Raw genomic sequence first — 20999 nt, 5'->3', positions numbered from 1 at the left:
AATAGAGTCTCCAGTAATTCCCCAGACCCTTTCCCTCCCTGATCTCCAGCTCCCTTTCCTCTAGATCTTTCTGCCATTTAACTTTAAGTTTTTTTTTTAAGTTAATTTCTTAGAGATGTACATAACAGTGAGATCCACTGTGCTATATTCATATATGTATACAGGATTGTTGTGTCAGCTTCATTTCATTCTTTCCTTTTCCCATCCCTCCTCCCTTCATTCTCCATTCTCCACTCAAGTTCTTTTTTTAAACACCGCCCCCACACACTTACTGTGGATTAGCTTCCACATATTGGAAAAAACATTCCTTTAACCAAAGTTTCTTGGGATTGGCTTATTTCACTTAGCATGATAGTCCACAGATATATTCATTTACTAGCAAATGTCATAAACTCGTTCTTTTTTATGGCTACATAATATTGTGTATATAAACCACATTTTCTTTTTCCATTCATCTGTTGAAGGGCACCTAAGTTGGCTCCATAGCTTAATTATTGTGAATTGTGCTGGTATAAACATTGATGTGGCTGTGTAACTGTAGTATGCTGATTTTAAATCCTTTGGAGTGGGTTAGATAAATGGGTAAAATGGTGGTTCCATTGCTAGTTTTTTGAGAAATCTCCATATTGCTTTCCAGAGTGGTTTTACCAATGTGTAGTCCCATCAAAAAGTATGAGTTTCCCCTCATCCTCACCAACACTTCTTGTTATTAGTATTTTTGATAATTGCCACTCTGCTGGAATGAGATGGAATCTCAGTGTAGTTTAATTTGTATTTCTCTAATGGCTAGGGATGTTGAACATTTTTTCATATATTTGTTGCGCATTTGTATTTCTTTTAAGAAATGTATGTTTAGTTCCTTTGCTATGGCCTATTTTCTGAAGTCTATGACTCTTAAAAAGTTTAAGAGGAAGATTATTGGACTTAGGTTTGGTGTTTATTTTACATATGTCTATACTCTGGGAGGATTTTTAGTCATGTGCTGTGGAAAATCGTTGAGGATAAGCCAAAATTCTTGAAATTAGAAATCTAAAAAAGGTATGAAATATCAGAACAGAATTATATACATTTCCATGGTTCTGATGTTAGTGTTTTAACAAGTCAATTCTTTTACATAATAGTAAGAAAAAACCCAGAAATTGCCTGTTGGAAAAAATACAAATTATCAGAGAGGAAACCAAGCAAATCATGGATCCTTAGTTATTTTGAAGAGCCACTCATGTATCCTATTTTTATTCAGAAAGAATAACAATGAATCAGTTATTAGCTATTTTCCCAGGGCTTTTCTTCTTATAAACAATAATTTTTGTGACACAAGAACATGGCATTAAAAGACAGCATTGGAAATTAGAGAAAAATTGGTGATGAAGAAGCAATTATTACAGATTCAGAATTGATGGTAAGAAAGAAGACTTTGCCCTTAGCATGGACTGGAAGAAAAAGAAACTGAAGAGAAGTAGATGGCATAGGACTGTGGAAGGCCAAGGGGAGAGAGCAGCCTTGAGAGCAAGGCCTAGGGAGCACGAGGAAGTGGCTGGACCAAAGGGACTTTTACCTGCTATGACAAGCCAGACTGAAATATTTTTAAAATACAACTTTATCATGCTTCATAGGCAGATAAATATGGTGTTCATGTAGTTCTTTATACTTTAGATAAATGTAGAGAAGCCAAGTATAATAAACAGTAGCAGAAAGTCTAGGGACACAAATCTTTACTTTAGATAGAAATATTCATTACTTTAGAAATGTTAAAAGAACATGGCATAAGAATTGTATATTTTGTAAAAGCTAAGTAAAAAGAATTTTTTTTGTAAATGAGATTCTTCATAGAAAACAGAATTTTTACCTATCAAAGAGAATATAGTAAGAGGTACCAGACATGCAAGGGACAGGCTATCAAGTGAACTAACAGTGGGGACTGAAGGAAAGAGAGAGCTAAGGAAGTGCCTAAAACCAAGTGGTTAAGTGCAGGAGGAGGAAGAGAGAAGGCAAAGAAAGCAGTGCTCAATTAGCTATGAGTTGTCTACTTTCTTCTCCAGGATATGTAATCAAAGGACTCCCACATCAGATCTTCAATGATGTGGTTCTATTCTTTGCCCATGAAAATATGGTTTATATTTTGCTTCAGTTTTATTTACTCTAAGTCATTGATTTGAAAATGAGCATGTGTTACTCCTTATGCACACCACCTCTGTAAGTAGGCTTAATAAGATGATTACTTGCTATTCAGGAATAACAATAATTACTGCAGTCAAATGAACATAACCCAGGGCAATCTCAACCTTCTCACCCTTTTATTTTGTCCATTTTGAAAGTGTTTAAGAAAATAAGATAGAATAATTGCAGCTTCTGGAAACAATGGGTTATACTACATGATATAATATTTGAATTCTTTACTGAAATAATCAGATAGTAGGTCCTCATTTATATTAAGTGGGGGAAATATACATATGATTTTATGTTTGAAGATCACAGTCTTACAGAGGAATACTATCATTGTGTGAGTTCAGCCTAAAACGGATCTGAGCTTTAAAGCATAACTAAGTCATTCTCTAGCAAAACAAACATCAAATTCTCTTGATTGCCTCTTGATTTAAATAAAACATTTTCGGTCTACTAATCACAGCCTTCCACAATATGTACCAAACCTGTCCAACAACTATATAGTTAGTCATCAATTTCTTCAAATTCTTTTGGAGTATATGTTGCATAGACCATATCTTTTCTATTTTTAGGAAGACAAATAGGAATTCCTATGAACTAAGCAATCTATTTATTAATTCATACAGCAAGCATTTACTCAGCAGCAATTCCATTGGGTGCTCGGTATTTTCCCAGGGTTTTATCACCTCAGATTTAGAATACTGTAACAATACCTGTATCAGAGAAGATTGTGTTTGGCCTTATATAGAAAGCCAAATATTAGTGGCTTGCTTAATAATTTATGATGATTTTTCTCATATAATCTAAAGTGATGGCTGATGTGATAGTACTATTATGTCACTTGTACATCAGTATAATTTTTCATTGCTATCTCACTGTACGGCTTTTGTCCTGTTTGTCAACACATGGTCACAAGTGGCCAGTAATTCCCATCGTTGTTATTCCAAGGAGGAGGAGGAGGAAGTAAAAACGTTTCCCAGAAATTCACAGAATACTTCATTGACCAGAACTGTGTCAAGGGAATCAGATGAGGTCATCAAGATCCTAGGTCAATATCTTCGCCTTGCTTATTATGTGTATTTGTCTCCTCTTTTCTAGTGTTTTTTTTTTTTTTTTTTTTAAATACAGAATAGGTTGTCTTCCCATGACAATGTTAAAGCAGAGGAACAGGGCACGGTCAATGACATTTTCAGTACTGCAATATCTAAACATTTATCCATGGGAAAGAGTTTTTTCTTCATAGTGTCTTCGTATGAAACACTGCCCTTGCCTGAGTCCTGTGACCATTTCAATCAATAACCAGGTCTGAAAGTTGAAGTACTATTGGCTAAGTATTTGTCACATGACTACCCTATAAATGGGAAGCCCTGTCAAAATCACATGAAATGGGAGAATGTTGAATACCCAAAGGAGAGTTCTGCCATTTGATGGAGAGAGGGAGAAACAATGGGAAAAGGCAGTGTCCTTACTTAGCAGTAAATAATTTTCAAGCTAACTTTATATCTGTTATAGTAAGTGGTAGAAAACTTTAGGCTGTATTTGGAAATACGGTCAAAGTGTTGTGAAAGATGCAAAGCTGCTTTCTGAGGAATATTATGGCTTTACTTTCCAGGTAACACTGAAATCTGTGAACTACAAACACCAATTATCTCCTTCTTCCACAGTAAAACAATTTCAAGCAGGGCAGGGCACACAGCAGTAAAATAATGGTTAGTAGGGCACATGTAAAAAGACTACATTTCTTGTCTTCATGTGCAGTTGGGGGTGACCACAAGGCAAAGCTTGGTGTGACCATTGGAATATGATATAAAAAGATGCAAGCAATTTAAAGGCCTGTCCTTACAGGGAGCAGTGTGCTCACTACTACCCATTTCATTTCACCTTTGCTCTAAATGGCTGATTATAACATACACACAGTAAGTAATCTTGGACTAATGAAGAGACACCTTAGAAATTACTAAGTAACAAGAGGAGAGGATCCTACGTCTTTGGGAGCAGTCACCATCCAGCCTTAGACCACTGATTTAAGACTGATACATAAGAAAGAAATTTCTATCTATTTTTGAGTTTTATGACATGTAGCTAAGATAAAATGGAAAATGAGATGTTATAACCCTTATTTTCACAATAGACCTTCTTCAAACCTCCCCATTACTGATCTGATTTTTCTAAGTGTATGTGCCTGTTCTTAATAAGAAATGATACATATTGTATACTCTAGATTCCAGTTGGATAGCTATGTAGCCCAATTTATAAATTCATGTGTGTGTGTGGCATGTTTTAAGAATATATAGTAAAATTCTTTTCAGAGAATATACTTTGGGTGTAGGAGTTTTTCCAACTCTGATCTACTTAATGTTCAGAATTTTGCAGAGGTACCCCAAGTATCACTGTAACAGTAGGTCACAATCTGGTTTAATGTTAAAGGGTTCTAATTCCTCACATTCTTTCCAAAACTTATTATTTGACTTCTTGATTATAGCATCTTGGTGAGTGTAAAATGGTGTTTCCTTGTGATTTTAATTTGTATCTCCTTAAATGGCTAATAATATTGAAAAAATTTCATGGACTTATTGGTCATTTATACACTATCTTTGGAGAAATGTTTATTCAGATCCTTTATATCATTTTTAAGTTGGGTTATTTACCTTTTTATTATTGAGTCATTAGACTTCTTTATAAATCATAGGTAGAAATCCCTTATCAGACAAATGATTTGAAAGTATTTCCTCTCATTCTGTGGGCTGTCTTTTCACTTTCCTGGTAATGTCCTTTGAGCCACATAAGTCTAAAATTTTTATGAAGTCCAATTTACCTATTCTTTTAACAGAGGGGGTGCATTCCTTGTGCTTCTAGTTTCGTATCTAAAAAGTCATTGCTTAATCCAAGATCATATTTTATTCTAAGAACTTTATAGTTTTAGCCTTTATATTTAGGTCTTTGATCAGTTTTGAGTTAGATATGGTATGAATTAGGCATCTTCCTTCTTTCTTTTACATGTGAATATCCAGGTGCCCTGGTACCACTTGCTGAAATGACTATTCTGCCATTGAGAGGTGTAGGCTACATGTACCTTGTCAAAAATCAATTAATTGTAGATGTTAGTCAAGTTAGTTCCTGGACTCTGAATTCCAGTCCAATGATCTATATTTCTACACACTATCTTAATTACCATAGCTTTGTCATTAGTTTTAACATCAAGAAGTATGAGACCTTCTTTTTCAAGACTGTTTTGGATCTCTCACATTTCATTATGAATTTTAGAATCAACTTGTTAATTTCTACAGAGATTAGCTGGGATTCTGAGCAGTATTTTGCTGGGTTGGAGATCAATTTGTGGAGTATTGTCATGTTATAAACTTAAAGTAAGCCTTGTGGTCCACAAATGTCTTTTTATTTATCTAGATCTTTAAAACTTTCTCCTCAGATTGAGAATATAGCTCAGTGGTAGAGTACTTGACTAGCAGGCATGAGGCCCAGCACCAAACAAACAAACAAAGAACAAACCCAAATCTTTCTCTCAATAATATTTTGCAATTTTCAGATTGTAAATTTTGCATTTCTTTTGTTAAATGTATTTCAAAGTATTTTATTTTTTGATGGTATTATAAATATAATCATTTCATTTTTAATCATGTTTTAAGTGTACAGAAGTATAATTGATTTCTATATACTAATCTTTTTTTCCTATAACCCTGCTGAGCTCACATATTTGTTGTAAATGTTTTTTAGTTATTTCTTAGGGCTTTCTATACACAAGACCATTTCATCTGTAAATACAAATAGTTTTACTCTTTCTTTCCAATTTTTTCCCTTTTATTTGCCCTTGCTAGAACTTATAGTTTAATGCTGAACAGAAGTGATCACAGAAGCATACTTGTTTCTTTCTTGGTTTCAGGGAGAAAGCATCCAGTCTTCTATCATTAAATAGCTTTCTTACAGATACCATTTATCAAGTTGAGGAAGTTCCTTTCTTCTTAGTTAAGTGTTTTTATTAAGAAAGGATACTGGATTTTATCAAATGCTTTTTTACCCTTATTAAAATGACTGTATAATTTTTGCTTTTTATTGTATTGATACTTTTTTTTACATTAATTGAGTTTTAGATGTAAAGCCAACCTTGGGTTACTAGGTAAATTCCATCTAGTCATGGTGTATAATTCTATTTATATATTATATATTGCTAGATTTAGTTTGTTAGTATTTTGTTAATGATTCTGCATCCATATTCTCCAGAGATATTGTTCTATAGTCTTCTTTCCTTATGAACACATACAGTTTCTTGAATGCCACTTCAATCTCTTGCCAAGAGACTAGCATAACAAATAAATACCACTTCTACTATGTTACCCCATTCATTTAAGTCTTTGAACTTTGGTTCCCAACTGTCCACAATAAAATATTTACTTTGTAGTATATCTCCCATTATTTCCCAACACAGTTCCTTCACCTATGAAAGTGGACTTTTTCAATATCCTATCAAAAATCCTAATGTTTACAATTTCCATGTCTTTTTCCACATTATTTCTCTAAACCTTAACCTCTTTTTATTAACACCAAATGTAATGTCTATTCCTCTACTGCTTCTCTTCCCCAACATTCAATCTTTAATCTCATGAGTTTATTTAAGCTTATAAGAATGATTCAATCAGTTACAGAATTTAAACTAATTTTTGCATAAATGAGTAGTTGTATTTGTGTATATTCTGATCTAATCTCCATTTGTTTACTGTCTATCTTCCCTATCAAATAAATAAGCACTAGAAAATGAGAAAAGATACTTTACTACTTTTAATTGCTATCACCCTAGTGACATACTCTATCTTTCATACATAAGAACTGAATATTTATTGAGTAAATACATCGGCTTCTCTTCTCTACCTAGTCAGTTTCAACTTCTCCATGAAGTTAGGTCACTGATAAACTGGCCTAATGCCTTCTTTTTCTTCCCTGAATTCTTATAATGTTAAGCTTCCAAAGTGGGATATTTAGCACTTTACACAAACTACTCTATATTCCTTGTTATCACTCTAGTAGTCTATGCTTTATTTCCCAAATGATTATAAAATTCTAGAGGGCAGGGACCACAGCGTATTTATCTTTCATATCTCTGTTTGTCTGTAGCCCATAAATGGTAGATATTAAACATTCAATTGACACTATTGAATAAGGATAGGGTAGTCAGTTTAACAGAACCTTAGGAAAACTTACATGCATTTACTGGATTTCTGGAATTGAAGAGTGATAAACATCATTCTAGCTGAAAAAAATTCAAATTTTAATTGTCTTCTTGATATTTTCCATCTACTTTGAGGAAACCAAGATATGTTTTTGCCTGAGCACAGCCTGTTTATTAGGAGAAAATTTTAACAACTTTTAACATTTACAAGGCTTAACTTAACTAAAACTTCAATAGGTGTGAAAGTTGAAATCCTTTCCTTGAAGAGAACAGGGAGTAAATATGTAATCTCTTTCCCAGGTCTAGATTTTAAGAAATTCAAGGCATTACATCATAACCTCACTTGTCCACTTAAGGCTCTGCTTGAATTCATATTTTATTGGAGTCTGTGTTTATTGCCTGGTTACAAGCAGACTATCCAGGTGCCTTTGAAGGGAAAAAAATACTTAGCATAGCAAAACCACAGAGAGAACACTACATGTATATTATCCAAAATTCCCATCTCCTTTCCTAAATACAGAAACATGTCACTTTTGTTCTGACTTTTCCATTTACATCTACTTCAAGATAGAGAGCACTGAGATAGATTTGAATATCAATAAACTCCTCTAAACCAATCTCCATTTCCAGCTTCTAACCCAATCTCCACCCATATATGCTCTTGGGGTATACACTGCCTCTATTTCCCTCATCTTACCCAAAATTCTACTTCATAAAACATCTATTAATATACCACCACACATTTAAGAATCCTTTTTCCTCTTCTTCACCCTCAAGTTCCTATCTCTAACTATTTCTAGCAATCCTTAAGTGGGTCAAATGTATCTGCAAGAAGTCTTTGCTTCTAATGAAAAATTTTCCATTTCTAAAATGAAGAACAACTCCAAAGCAAATTACTTTCAGTTATAGTAGTAAGAATACACTAAAAACCTCAACTTCACCACTACTTTCTGGGCATGTTTTTAACCACAGTTCATACAAAAAAAAAATCTAATGTGTTTGGCTTATTTGATAACAAACTTTAAAAACATCAAATTAAACCATAGGTATAATAAATAAAATACATATAAATAAATAAATAATATATATAAATAAATAAAATATAGGTATAATAAATCATATTTCAATAGTTTTATGTTCTGTTTTTATATTTAAGCACTATCTAAGAATGGTGGGGTATGGGCTGGGGTTGTAGCTCAGTGGTAGAGCACTTGCCTCATATGCATGTGGCAGTGAGTTTGAACCTCAGCACCACATATATAAAATAAAGGTATTGTGTCCATCTACCACTAAAAGTTTAAAAAAAAATTTAAAAAGAATGGTGGAGTAAAAAATTTAGCAAATTTATTAATTTATATTCATTGAACACAATGGTTTCTTGACACCCTAGATTTTCTGCAACCCTTTATGTCAACTTCAAAAATCATAATTTCTGGGCTGAGGAAATAGCTCAGTTGGTAGAGTGCTTGCCTCACATGCACAAGGTCCTGGGTTCAGTCCCCAGTATCACACACACACACACACACAAAAAACAAACAAAAAAAAACCTGTAATTTCCTTTCATTTAGCTATGTTGTGCTAAGGGTACAGCAGGTCAAGAGAAGCAACAGTATAGAATGAAGAATGCAGAACAAAGTCTTTAGGAAAAAGGGGTTAAGGGACAGAGGTAACATTTTTATATAAGGTTCAAAGTGTGAAAATTATTAAACATTTTTTTTTTTAATCCAGGGGCACTTTGCCACAGAGTTACACCCCTAGCTTTTTTCTATTTTTGAGACAATGTCTTGCTAAATTGCTTAAGGCCTCACTAAGTTGGCAAGGCTAGATTTGAATTTGCAATCCTTCTGCCTCAGCCTCCTGAGCTGCTGGAATTACAGGTGTGTACCACCATGCCTGGTTTCTTTCATTCTTTTTCTTTTTTCCCAGTTGTAGATGGAACTTTAATTAATTTATTTATATGTGGTGCCTCGAAATTGAGCCCAGTGCCTCACAAACACTAGGAGAGTGTTCCACCACTGAGCCACAACCCAGCCTGGTTTCTTTCATTCTTTTTTTTTTTTTTTTAATATTTGGACACAATATCTTTATTTTGTTTGTTTATTTTTTTATGTGGTGCTGAGGATCAAATCCAGTGCTTCACATGTATGAGGCAAGCACTCTGCCACTGAGCCACAATCCTAGCCCTCTTTCATTCTTAATAAACAGAAATTAGCCTTCTCTGTGACTCATGGTAAGAATAAAAGAAATACCTTTTTTACAGTTTTTTTTCCTGGAATTTTATAGAAGATTTATTCTAAGTACAGATATGACGAAAGAAACACAAAAGAAAAAGCAAAGAAAATACTTCGAGAAGCATCTAACAAGAGTTGTTCTGTTTTATGCTGACATGCTTTGTGGTAATAATAGACTTCCAAAGAAGACCAGATCAAAATTAAAATTCTAGGCAGGCATTCAACTTCTATCATTGTGTCCTTTCTTCACTGAGTATGGGAAATAAATGACTTACCAGTTATTTATTGAGGATATTCCCACAGTACTCTTACAAAGTTCACTTCCAAAAGAAGCCCTATCTCTGTAATGTATCTGAGTCAATGAAAGCTACACTAGGTTTCTTACAACACATTTTAGAAAATTCAGCAGGGTAATAAAATCATGTTTTTCTGAGGTCATTCTACAGCAATTTTGTAAAGTTGCATGACAAATAAGAGGAAAAGAGACTAAACAAATTTCAAAACTAAAGAATATCAATCCAGAATGTTTTATGATCATATTGTGAATAAAGTTAAATGCAGAATAATTAGCAGAAAGCATCTAGTTTAATTATAGCTGTTCTATTGTAAAGTTGGCACAAATGCAGTAACTCTTAATTAAAATCAGGTAATAGTTACCTCTGTGGCCTTTTTTGATGGTTCCAGACCAGTCATATTAGCGACTATTAACTGATGTAAGAGTTGAACTTGAGCCACACTTAGGAAGAAGTCCAGGTTTGTGGTTATATTCACTTCCAAGGAATGGCCACATACTAAAATCTCCTGAAGGAGAGGGCAGGGAACAAAGGTTGAATACAGATAAAGAAATAAGATAGGCTTCAGATAATAATTCATCATTTTTATGCTTATTTGACTATTACTACTTTCTAAGTCTAATGGGACTTAAGTTCATATGTTAATGAGGAAAGCAAAAATGATGAGTAGTCACTTGCCATAGTTTAATGGATTAATTTTAAAATCATTTATATAGGTTTACTATATGCCAGGCCTGGGTCATTAAAAAGAATTTTTCACCTTTTCATATCCATTTGACTTGTTCATACTTCAAAACTTCTATCATTGTTTTAATATATAAGAAACAATGTAGTTCTAAAGCAGGATCTTGTACATCATTTCAAATCAACAAGTATTTACTGAAATTCTTCTAAGAACAGTTACTATAGTAGAATACTAGGATTATCACAAAAAATAAAGTTGTTCTTAAAGGACAACTTGCTCATGTGGAGGTTATAATCTAAGGGAGCAGACAGATATAAATAGGCAACTCTAGGTAGGCAATTTTAAGCAAACACTATGGTGTAAGTATTCTCCACAAGAGAATTCAAAATGTTTGTAATAGCATATGGTACTGAAGCCAAAGATAGCTAGACTAATTAATTTTACTTCTTAAAACTGTTAAAACTCTTAGCAGCATTAGTTACTCATCCACTATTTAATGTTGCTGTTCTGTATAACTTGAACATTTATCGCTGAAAAACCTATTAGGAAAACAACAAAAGAGACATCCAGAAGCTTCAATTAATAGTTAAGCAAAAGTCCTGCCTCCTGTCATGAAGTCCATGTGGACAACGTTAAATGCTTGGGAATGTCCAACATGCCTTCTCCTTGTTAGCATGGATTTGAAAGGACACTATGGCTGTCCAAATACAACTGGAAAGCTTAGGATAGTTTTTAATAAAGCCATAAAGAATAGCATATCTGACATGATTATCCTTTTTTTTTTTTTTTTGGTTAAACAAACTTTTTCTCCACAAATTTCCTGTATTCTCTCATTATACTTGGAATTCTTATTTTAGTCATGATGACAAAAAGTACATTGGCTCAGAGGTTTTCTTTTTATTTTTTAATTGTCATTGTAACATTTCCCAGAAAGATGAAACGTTGTCCTAAAAATATGTTAGTTCTATTAGTAGAATATCATCCTGTGAAAATAAGCATCCTGTAATTGTAGGTTAAATGGTATAAATGCAATGGTAGAATCATTAGCTAACACCATAAAAATAAGTTCTGTTTTTACTTCTTTTATAACTATCATCTTCTGATCAGTTTGATCTTTAAAATAGTTGTACATGAGGAAACTGAGGAACTGGGAATTTAAATGAATAGCTGCAGATGACATCTTTTAACATGAAGCTGAGCTTGGACTAGAACTAGGTTTTCTGCTCTTCAACTTTGTGCCTATTTCACTTGGGAATGAGAAACTTTCTAATAATGCCTTCAAGTTAGAAGATAAGTTAATTAACATGCAATGGTATTTTATTTACAGTTTGACACATATGTAACATATGGAATTCTCAGTATATAGATAGTTAGAAAGATGCTATAGAAGTTAACAGTATACAAGTTAGAGCTAGACCAACTGAGTTCATACCTTTTTATGCTTTCTACTTCTTGTGAAATTTTGCAAATTGGACACCCTCTTAAAACCTCAGTTTCCTCATCTATAAAATTCAGGTAGTAGGAGTAGATTATTAGCTACATTATCATGAGGATTAAATGAGTTATTACAAGGATAGCAATAACTGTATAGCATTAGGAAGTGCTTAGTAAATATTAGCTATGATGTTAAATCTTATTATTAATAAGCTAGTTTGATGTCACATGGGATGAAACTCGAAAATTCAAAACATATCAAGAGGAATTGCTCTATTATTTAGACTAAAATGACATCTATATTATGTCCTACCTCTGTATGTAGATTTTCTGGAGAACTTATTTTGGTGAAAATTATGGCAGGTGCTCCAGTTATTCGTACAGAAAAGTCAGTCAAAATGGGGGTCAAAATTGCTCTCCTTTCTTGATGTCGCCTTATGCTAAAAGATAAAGTAAAAAATTATTAGTTCACTTTTTTCAAGGATAATTTTCATTAAGAATTTAAACTATGAAAATAGATGACAAAATTATATTACTATTCTGAGAGTACTGCATATTTTATAGACACAGTTTCTTAATGCAATACCACAAAGACCCGTGAAAGATAGGAAAAATCTTCACTGAAAAAAAATCAGATATAATTAAGGCATTTCACATTAGTATCATCTTAAGACCATTTTTCTTATAAATAGATGCATATCATTGTTATCATCAAATAATTTTACTATTTTTGGAATTTTTTTAAAACCAGGAATTGAACCTAGGGGCACTTAACCACTGAGACACATGCCTAACACTTTTTTTATATTTTATTTAGAGACACAGTCTAAGCTGCTGAGGCTGACTCTGAACTCACAATCCTCCAGTCTCAGCCTCCTGAGCCACTGGAATTAGAGGCATGTGCCACTGCTCCCAGCTGAAATAATTTTTGATTTCCTCCTTTTAATATTTCTGACCTTCCATTTGACAACTGCCATCTTTTCCAATCTCATAGGCTCATGAGCACATCCTCTTAATCTCTGAACTCCTTTTGTTAAGCTCTAAGAACCATCTTACTTAATGAATTACTGCAGCCTTTAAAGTCCATTTAATGGCTTTTGTGTCTAAAACCAAATGTTTTCTCAAAACAACTCTGCATATAAAGTAAAAATCAGTAATAGACCCACATCACCAATGAGAAAATGAAGTTCTATACTAAAGTTATCCAATAGGAACAAAGGCTCCAGAAATGGCTTGGAGGGCAAGCTGATGTCAGACAACACACATTCTTACCTCTGATTAGTTATATAGCACAATATTTCTACTTAGCATTGAAAATTGCTAAGAATTTCAAAGGAAGCACTGATTGTATGGTAGAAGATGAAACTGGAAAACAATGCTGAGAAACCAAATTTCATGCTGTTACCTTCAAGACCATTTTTTATATCCTTAATTTTCATTCTGAAATAATATACTATGTTTATGTTTTATTGAAAGTCATACCTTAAAATTTCCTTTGAACCATATTAATATAATATTCTTTATAAAAGTTTCTTATCATTTCCTTATATTATAAAGTGATAAAGTTGAAATCAAATAATTGACATGTTATCTCATGAAAAAACGTAGATAAAATCCAAGTTTATGCATATCTTCCCCCCCACCCCCTGCCAAATCAGAGGAGCCTAGAGAGTACTAACATCTTTTGTTAAATGTGCAACAGGCAGAGCTTTATGTGATGTCTGCCAAAAAAGTAAATTGGATCATCTGGTTCTGTGACACATAAGTATTAGATTTCAAGAAAGTCAATTTTAAAGAATTAAGAGATCTGGTAAGTAGAGAGTAACAGGAAGAAGTATTAAAATATGTGACTACAGAGGAAGGGTTTAGATCCTGAGAGACACTATAATTATAGCCTAATAGCTCAAATTCCATAAAATGACCAATGTGAGAAACATGTAACATCTGATGTGCTCTCATAGGGGAGTGCTAAAATATATGATGGATTAAAAATACCTTAAAATGGAAAAGATGGCAGGGAACCAAATAAAAACAAATGTTAACTAAAGTACTGATGGAAACAAAAAGTACTTGTCCACACCACATATTTTTTTATTGTTGTGTGATGAATTAAATCAGTAAAAAAAGCATGAGACATATGATTATAGAATAAAATTTAAATCAAGTCATGGGTATTAGAAACAAAAAGTTAAATTCTGAAATATTACAGTTCAAAATTTAAAAGAAAGAACTAAAACCTAAAGTATTAATGAGGTTGTTTGTGGAGGACCTCAGCACTCTCAGTAAACCAAGTAAATACATTTTAATAGCTATTTTGAGACAAGGCAAGAGTTTTGAAATGAACTGGTTACCTAGATCTTGGGTACCTGAAGAGCTAAGAAAATATTAATTAACCTATCTGAAAAAGGAGCAAGGGAATTTGCCTGTTTTGCCAAGAGAACTTGTTGAAAACAAAACATAACAAAACAACAAAAAATTATGTATATAAAATACATAAACAAAAACAAAAAAACCATCTATCTTCCTGGAAAATAAAAAATGGGAAATTCCCCATGTGTGTTGAGTAGTTTTAATTTACACTACCTGTATGGTCCTGGAATACTCTTTTGGAGTTATTTACATAAAAGGGGCATCAGATCATTTATAATGCTATAGCATCTGTCCCAAATAGACCAAAATCTCTTTACAAAAACATGTCCTAGGCTGGGATTGTGGCTCAGTGGCATAGCACATGCCTTGCAAGTGTAAGGCACTGGGTTCAATTCTCAGTACCACGTAGAAATAAATAAATAAAATGAAGGTATTGTGTCCATCTAGAACTAAAAATATATTTTAAAAAAATCATATCCTCAATGAAAACAGAATTCTCCAGGACAAAGACCACTGAATATAAGCTTCTAATCACAGATTATTTTATATGCCAAAAAATCTTTATTAGCAAAAGAATTAGATCTCATTTTCAAATGTACTGCCAAGAACTTTTGATAAGAAAATTAGTTTATATGGATAATAAAATATACTTGTTTAAAATTTTAAATAAGGAATGAAGTAAAAAGAAAAAAAGCTACAAAAATAACTAAATATAATTTGCAGAAATGAAAATTGTTGCTATTAAAATTAAAATGCATATTAGTTGAGATAAATGGCATTTTAGATATAGCTTAAGAAAGTGTAAACTAAATAGAACTAGTAATACTTCAGGAATATACTATAAAGAATTCTTTTTGTTTTTTCTTCTTAATTATCACATAATAATTATAATATAATAATTATATTAGTTTAAAATAATTTAATAATTTAAAAAATTAAGAGAGAAGGAGAGAGAAGTATTTCATATTTAATTAGCATTACAAAATGAGAGAACAGAAAGAGAAAAAGGAACAAAGGCTAAAAGCTTTTTTATAAATGATGAAATGTAAGAATCCATAGATTGAGAAAAACACAATTATTCATGGGTTCATGAAACAGTTTATCAACCATGATAACATAAGGTATTTAAACTCACCTATATAGAAAAAAGTTTACCTACAGTATGCTATGGCACATGGTGTTAGGAAAGTTGTGGAAGAAATATTTCTCTGATTCACTCTAATATAACAATGATTTATATTGTCCACAGAAACAACAACAAAAAAGACACATTTATTTGTAGCTATCATCTAATATAGAGGATTGTATCCACAGAAACTAAACTCTTGTTAAAAAATTAACAAAACATTGACTCTCATAGGTTCTAATCAAATAACAGGAAAACAGTCCTGTGTAAACAAAAGCTTTTCAGTTAAGTTTCGGAAGGTGTATTTTGTAAGCAAAGGAAAGTATTGTTTTCCAAAACTATTATTAAGCAAGAATGCTACAGGTGTATGCCACATGCAGTGATGAAAACATATTCAGAAAGACTGGCCATTTTTCCTGGGCTCAAGGTACTCTAAAATTCTGCCCAACTACCACACATTTGGTGTGTCTGTGTGCAAAATAACAAAGAAATTTAATGATACTTCAAATATTGCATATTATGAAGTAGGAAAAATGGTATCAAAGTTTTCCAAAGTATTCTACTAAAACAATAGAATGAAAAATGCTGATGACCTACTTGTGCGGCCATGCTAAAACAAAATAATTTCCTGCCATGGTATTAGAGCTGAGCTCCAAAGAGAAGTAGTAAAGCAGAAGATACTTAAGTCTTGTGATGATTACCACTGATAATCAATGAATTACAAAGGATTATTTTTAAATATGAAAAACCGTAATATTCACAAACATTTACTTTAAACCATCAGGTATCTGAAAACCTATTTGTTACATAAACCTTTTCCTAAAGATTCCTCTTATTTTGAGATTAATGAGAGTCACTAGGATAAATAATTTGAATTGTATAGTAACTTTGAACATGAAATATTTACTTACATGTTTAAGCCTACTTAAGTGTTTTTTCAAGAGGAACACTATCCAAAGACTTCCTAATGCAATTAAAATAAAAGTCAAACTCCCTTTGACCACTCCATTTGTAATTTAGCTCTTCTCTCCCTAAAATGTGACTTCTATTGCTTTTTTCATCCTAGCCAAGCATGATCCATAAATGTACTAAAGTTGTTCCTACTCAAGGATCTTTGCTCTCCTGGAACATCTAAAGTAGAAATACTGCAGGGGAATTTGCATGTACAGCTCTTTCTTTTCATTCAGGTATTAAAAGAGGCCTTCCCTGAGCCCCAATCTAAGGAAATTTCCCAGTCAACTCTTGTCACATTATACCAATATATTATTTTCATAGAATTTATCTTTCTCTGAAATTGAGAAACATGAACTTGAGTATTCACTATGATGCCAGGGTCTTTGCTAGTGCTGGGAGAAATGGCAAAAATGGATACATAGTGCTGAATCTCATGGAGCTCAGTTTAACAGGAAAGATAACTAAGCAAAATAATCATAAAGTATAAAAAAATATAATAAGGGTGGTATGGGAAGACTCAGTAAATGACCTAATCTTTTACGTTAAGGTTGTACACATACAAAACATCTTATGAACAATGGTATAATGACTATAGGTTGTAATGAGAATTATTTTAAAATATATTTAAATAAAATGCCAATATAAATTTACTTTGGCAAAATCAAATAAAATTAAAAATGAATATTCCAAAAATATGCCAAAACAAAACAAAAATAACAAACCACCAAAACCATAAAACACCAACTCTAAAAACTCATCCTCAAAAACAGGACAAAACCCAACAAATAATAAATAAAAAACTATGGTTAATGTAACTGTGATGATAACAAGTGCTAGATTTATTACAACCTCTATATGATAGTTTTATGAGTATGCCTGAATTGAAATATTAACATAACTCAATTTTACTGAGATGTCTAATGAATAATACCTCTGGTTATTCCCTCCAGTTGTTTATATTATAGCTAGAAACTCCTGCATCTAATTTTACTTGATAGAACTGATAAAGAAAACCTTCAATATAAGCTTCACTGAGGAGGGAGAGACTAGAGGAAGTGCTAAATTTGTTAGGAAGAGAATATTATAGGTTGTACCTTGGAAAAAAGTAGAAATCTGCCAAGAGATGGAGGGTCAAGAGATTTCTTTTATTTCATTATAAGGCTTTTAATAACATATATTGATGTACCAGGGACACTCGTAAAATTACATGTAATAATAGATATTTGTTGTACATATGCTTTTAGGTACACTCTTGATATTATTTTCTTTGGCTACTTCTATTAAAAACAAAATGTTGCAGGAGAGAAATTAGTTATTTGAGGATTTGGTTAATTGAGTTTTAATGACTCAGGCATCTACTTGTCTATAACGATTACCATGCTGGAGCTGAAAGATTTCATAACAACTGAAGAATGGGCTGGGGTTGAGGGCACTTGCCTAGTATGTGTGAGGCACTGTGTGAGGCACTGGGTTTGATTCTCAACACTACATATAAATAAATAAAATAAAGATCCATTGACATGACAACTAAAAAAAATTAAAACAAATTTTAAAAAGTATTAAAAATAAGTGAAGTGGTTTTAAAAATTTTATGGTTCAGTATATTACTATGATAATTATATTTGATATAAAGATTTTTTTCTTATTTTTTGAGTACCTACAGTCTGTTAGTCACTATGCAAAGATATAAGGAAGAATGAGACCAGACAAGACAGGATCTCTTTCCATTTACTTCTCTGACATTTTTCAGATTGCAACAGAACACCTTCAATCAAGATGGAAGGAAGCAGATACCTGCTGGTTGCTGGAAGTAAAAACTGTTTGCTTCTTTTTGCTGTTATCAGGATTACTTTTTCCTTCACTGTTAGTCCCTAGGTACTTTAAACAGGAAGGGAATCTCATTCTTTCATGGAAAGTCATGGAAAGGTTTAAGCAAAGCATTATAAAATTTTATAATGTTTAGGCCATTCTAAGCATTAGCCTATGAAATATGAGAATTATACTAAGTTCTATAATTTCATTAAGTGTTAGGCTTGATAAACTAGCAAATTAATATAAGAAAAGGGATGGTTTTCAGGTTAAAGATTTAAAACAAAGAAAACTGCTTTCATTGCACATTCCATTTAGGATTTCAGGTGAATTCTGGAAAAATCTCATATTTGTTTAATTACAAATCAAAATATACAAAGGCTTCTGTCAGGTGTGAACACTTTCAAAAACTAAAGAGATCTAAAGTCACACCAAATATTCACAATCTCTCAGAAATAAGGTTAGTAGTAACGTGGTTCTGGGATTTTAATGTCAACACTTAGCAACAGTTACCCACATTTAATGTTATGGTGACTATGACATATAGGACTGATTGGGGGAATCTGTCATATTCAAATTCTGCTTGATAAGCAAACATAGAAACAACAATCTTAAAAGAAATCTGTTAGGGGGAACAGCCCACAGAATATCACATGAATTTGAAACATTTGTATCAAAATATTTAAGTGAACATATATTTATCTGGTAATAAAGTTTAAAAGATAAAATTTCTAAGGATATAAACATAATCAGTGATAGGAAGAAATAGAAAAATAGTTGTTAAAAGGAAATTTTTTTTAGTTTTTATATAACACCAGAATGCATTACAATTCTTATTACATATATAGAGTTCAGTTTTTCTTATCTCTGGTTGTATACATAGTATACTCACACCAATTCGTGTCCTCATACGTGTACTTTGTATAATTATGATCGTCACATTCAACCATCATTAATTACCCATGTCCCCTCCTTTTCCTTCCTACTCCTCTGCCCTATCTAGAGTTTGTCTATTCCTCCCATGCTCCCCCCTCCCTATCCCACTATGAATCAGCTTCCTTATTTCAGAGAAAACATTCGGCATTTGGTTTTTTGGGATTGGCTAACTTCACTTAGCATTATCTTCTCTAACTCCATTCATTTTCCTGCAAATGTTATGATTTGGAAAACTTTTTTAAAAAAAGATTAGCTAAGAATGAACTGTAGCATAAACTTATGGGGGCAAAGCCTAAGCAAATAAAGAAACTGATTAAGGAAACCAGGGTTCTAGACTTAGTTCTATAACTGACACCGAACAAGCCAAGGATTATCATTAAACTTAGTATTCTGTAGTGCTTTTGTTGTATAACAACTTGTGAAGGATGGCTCAGAGTTTTAAGTTTGTTAAGAGAAATCTGCACAAGGTGTGGAAGGTGTAAGGAAACAGTAGTAACCAATGTTCTATGAAGATCATCATGGTTTAAATGCAGTGAAAGGTCAATGCAGAGGTGTTGGAAGATACTAGCTTATCCTCACTTTCCTTGGCTCTGTGTGATCATGTCTTCCTCCTGACTTAACTTCAGGCCCAAACCCAGATGCAGAGGCCACTACTTCCCACTAATTTCTCTATCAGTCTCCTCATGGTCCCACTCTAACAGCGAGATGCACCTAGTTTCCCAGGTTCTTTTGAAAGCTGCAATGATTTTATCCAGATCAAGGATTTCGAGAGGCTTTTGTTGTCACTTTTCTCTGATCCTCTAAGTCCCTCTTTTAGATCCTTACTTCCCAGCTTCTTCCCCAATTGGGTAATATTTTATTCCTAAAATAAATTACTTATTATAATCCTCATAGTGCTCTGCTGTCTGGTTGAATCCTTTCAGCTTTGGAAAATTAAGATTTGGGAAGAGGATATCTATAAATTTTAGAATTTAATAATTCTCTATGCTTAATTTTTATTCCCTTGTTCCCAACATAACACACAGAAACCCATCATAATCAAAGAAAAAAATTGCATAACATACTCAGAAGAAGAGAATGAAAATCATTAAAAAAGACTACTATTTGGTATTGGTCAGGCGAGGGAGTAAATTATTCTTTACTTTGTATCTCTGTATCTTTTGAATTTTACCTAAAATACCTATTAAAAACAAATAGAATTATATTAAGGCCCTGTTTATACTTTTGTTGAGATTATGCATCAGAACTGGGCTCTATTAGATCTAAAATTTCCTGTCTTCATCTGAATAAATATCTCTCAGAAACATTTATACTCAGTGACCTGACTTGTCATGTCAGTTAATCATCCAACCATTCAAATTTTCATTGATCCACTCAAATCTTTATTTTCTATTATGTGACCAGTATGATGTTTTGTGCTTCAGTTTCTTTATGTATACTTAGGGAAAAAAAATTTTATAACTTTATTGTAAAAATTAAGTTAAACAAGGTAAAGTGATAAATATTATATAACCCCTTATGAATACCATTATGATGATGATGATGATGATGATGACGACGACGACATGGAGAAAAATATAGTTTTGGTATTAAAGGAATAGAACTAAAGCAATCATCATTGTAAAAGGAGTATGGTAAAGACTACACAAGATGATTTAAAGAAATCTAATCTTTTTTTTAAGTTGTAGATGGATACAATACCTTTATCTTATTTATTTATTTTTATGTGGTACTGAGGATCAAATCCTGTGCCTCCCATGTGCTAGGTAAGTGCTTTACCACCGAGCTACAACCCCAGCCCCAAGAAATCTAATCTTAT

The 20999-nt window shown here is 32.6% G+C and overlaps 1 protein-coding gene across 11 annotated transcripts in view; it reads right to left on the bottom strand.

Annotated features, from left to right (window-relative positions):
- The window catches only part of Vps13b (vacuolar protein sorting 13 homolog B), a 734817-nt gene that overhangs the window by 241206 nt on the left and 472612 nt on the right, over positions 1-20999 (bottom strand). For 10 of the 11 annotated variants that reach the window (XM_048801898.1, XM_048801903.1, XM_048801897.1 and 7 more), the window contains 2 exons: positions 12299-12425; positions 10231-10374 (listed from right to left, as the gene is read on the bottom strand). In XM_048801898.1, coding sequence (XP_048657855.1) covers positions 10231-10374; positions 12299-12425 — 271 coding nt within the window. Of the gene's footprint in view, positions 1-10230; positions 10375-12298; positions 12426-12913; positions 13364-20999 lie in introns of those variants that run through there. The other variant, XM_048801907.1, reaches the window with a different exon arrangement.

This window comes from Marmota marmota, unplaced genomic scaffold (genome assembly GCF_001458135.2).
Source record: "Marmota marmota marmota unplaced genomic scaffold, marMar, whole genome shotgun sequence".
Lineage (NCBI taxonomy): Eukaryota > Metazoa > Chordata > Mammalia > Rodentia > Sciuridae > Marmota > Marmota marmota.
Note: the sequence above shows the minus strand (reverse complement) of the source record. Positions and strands in the feature narration are given on the sequence as shown.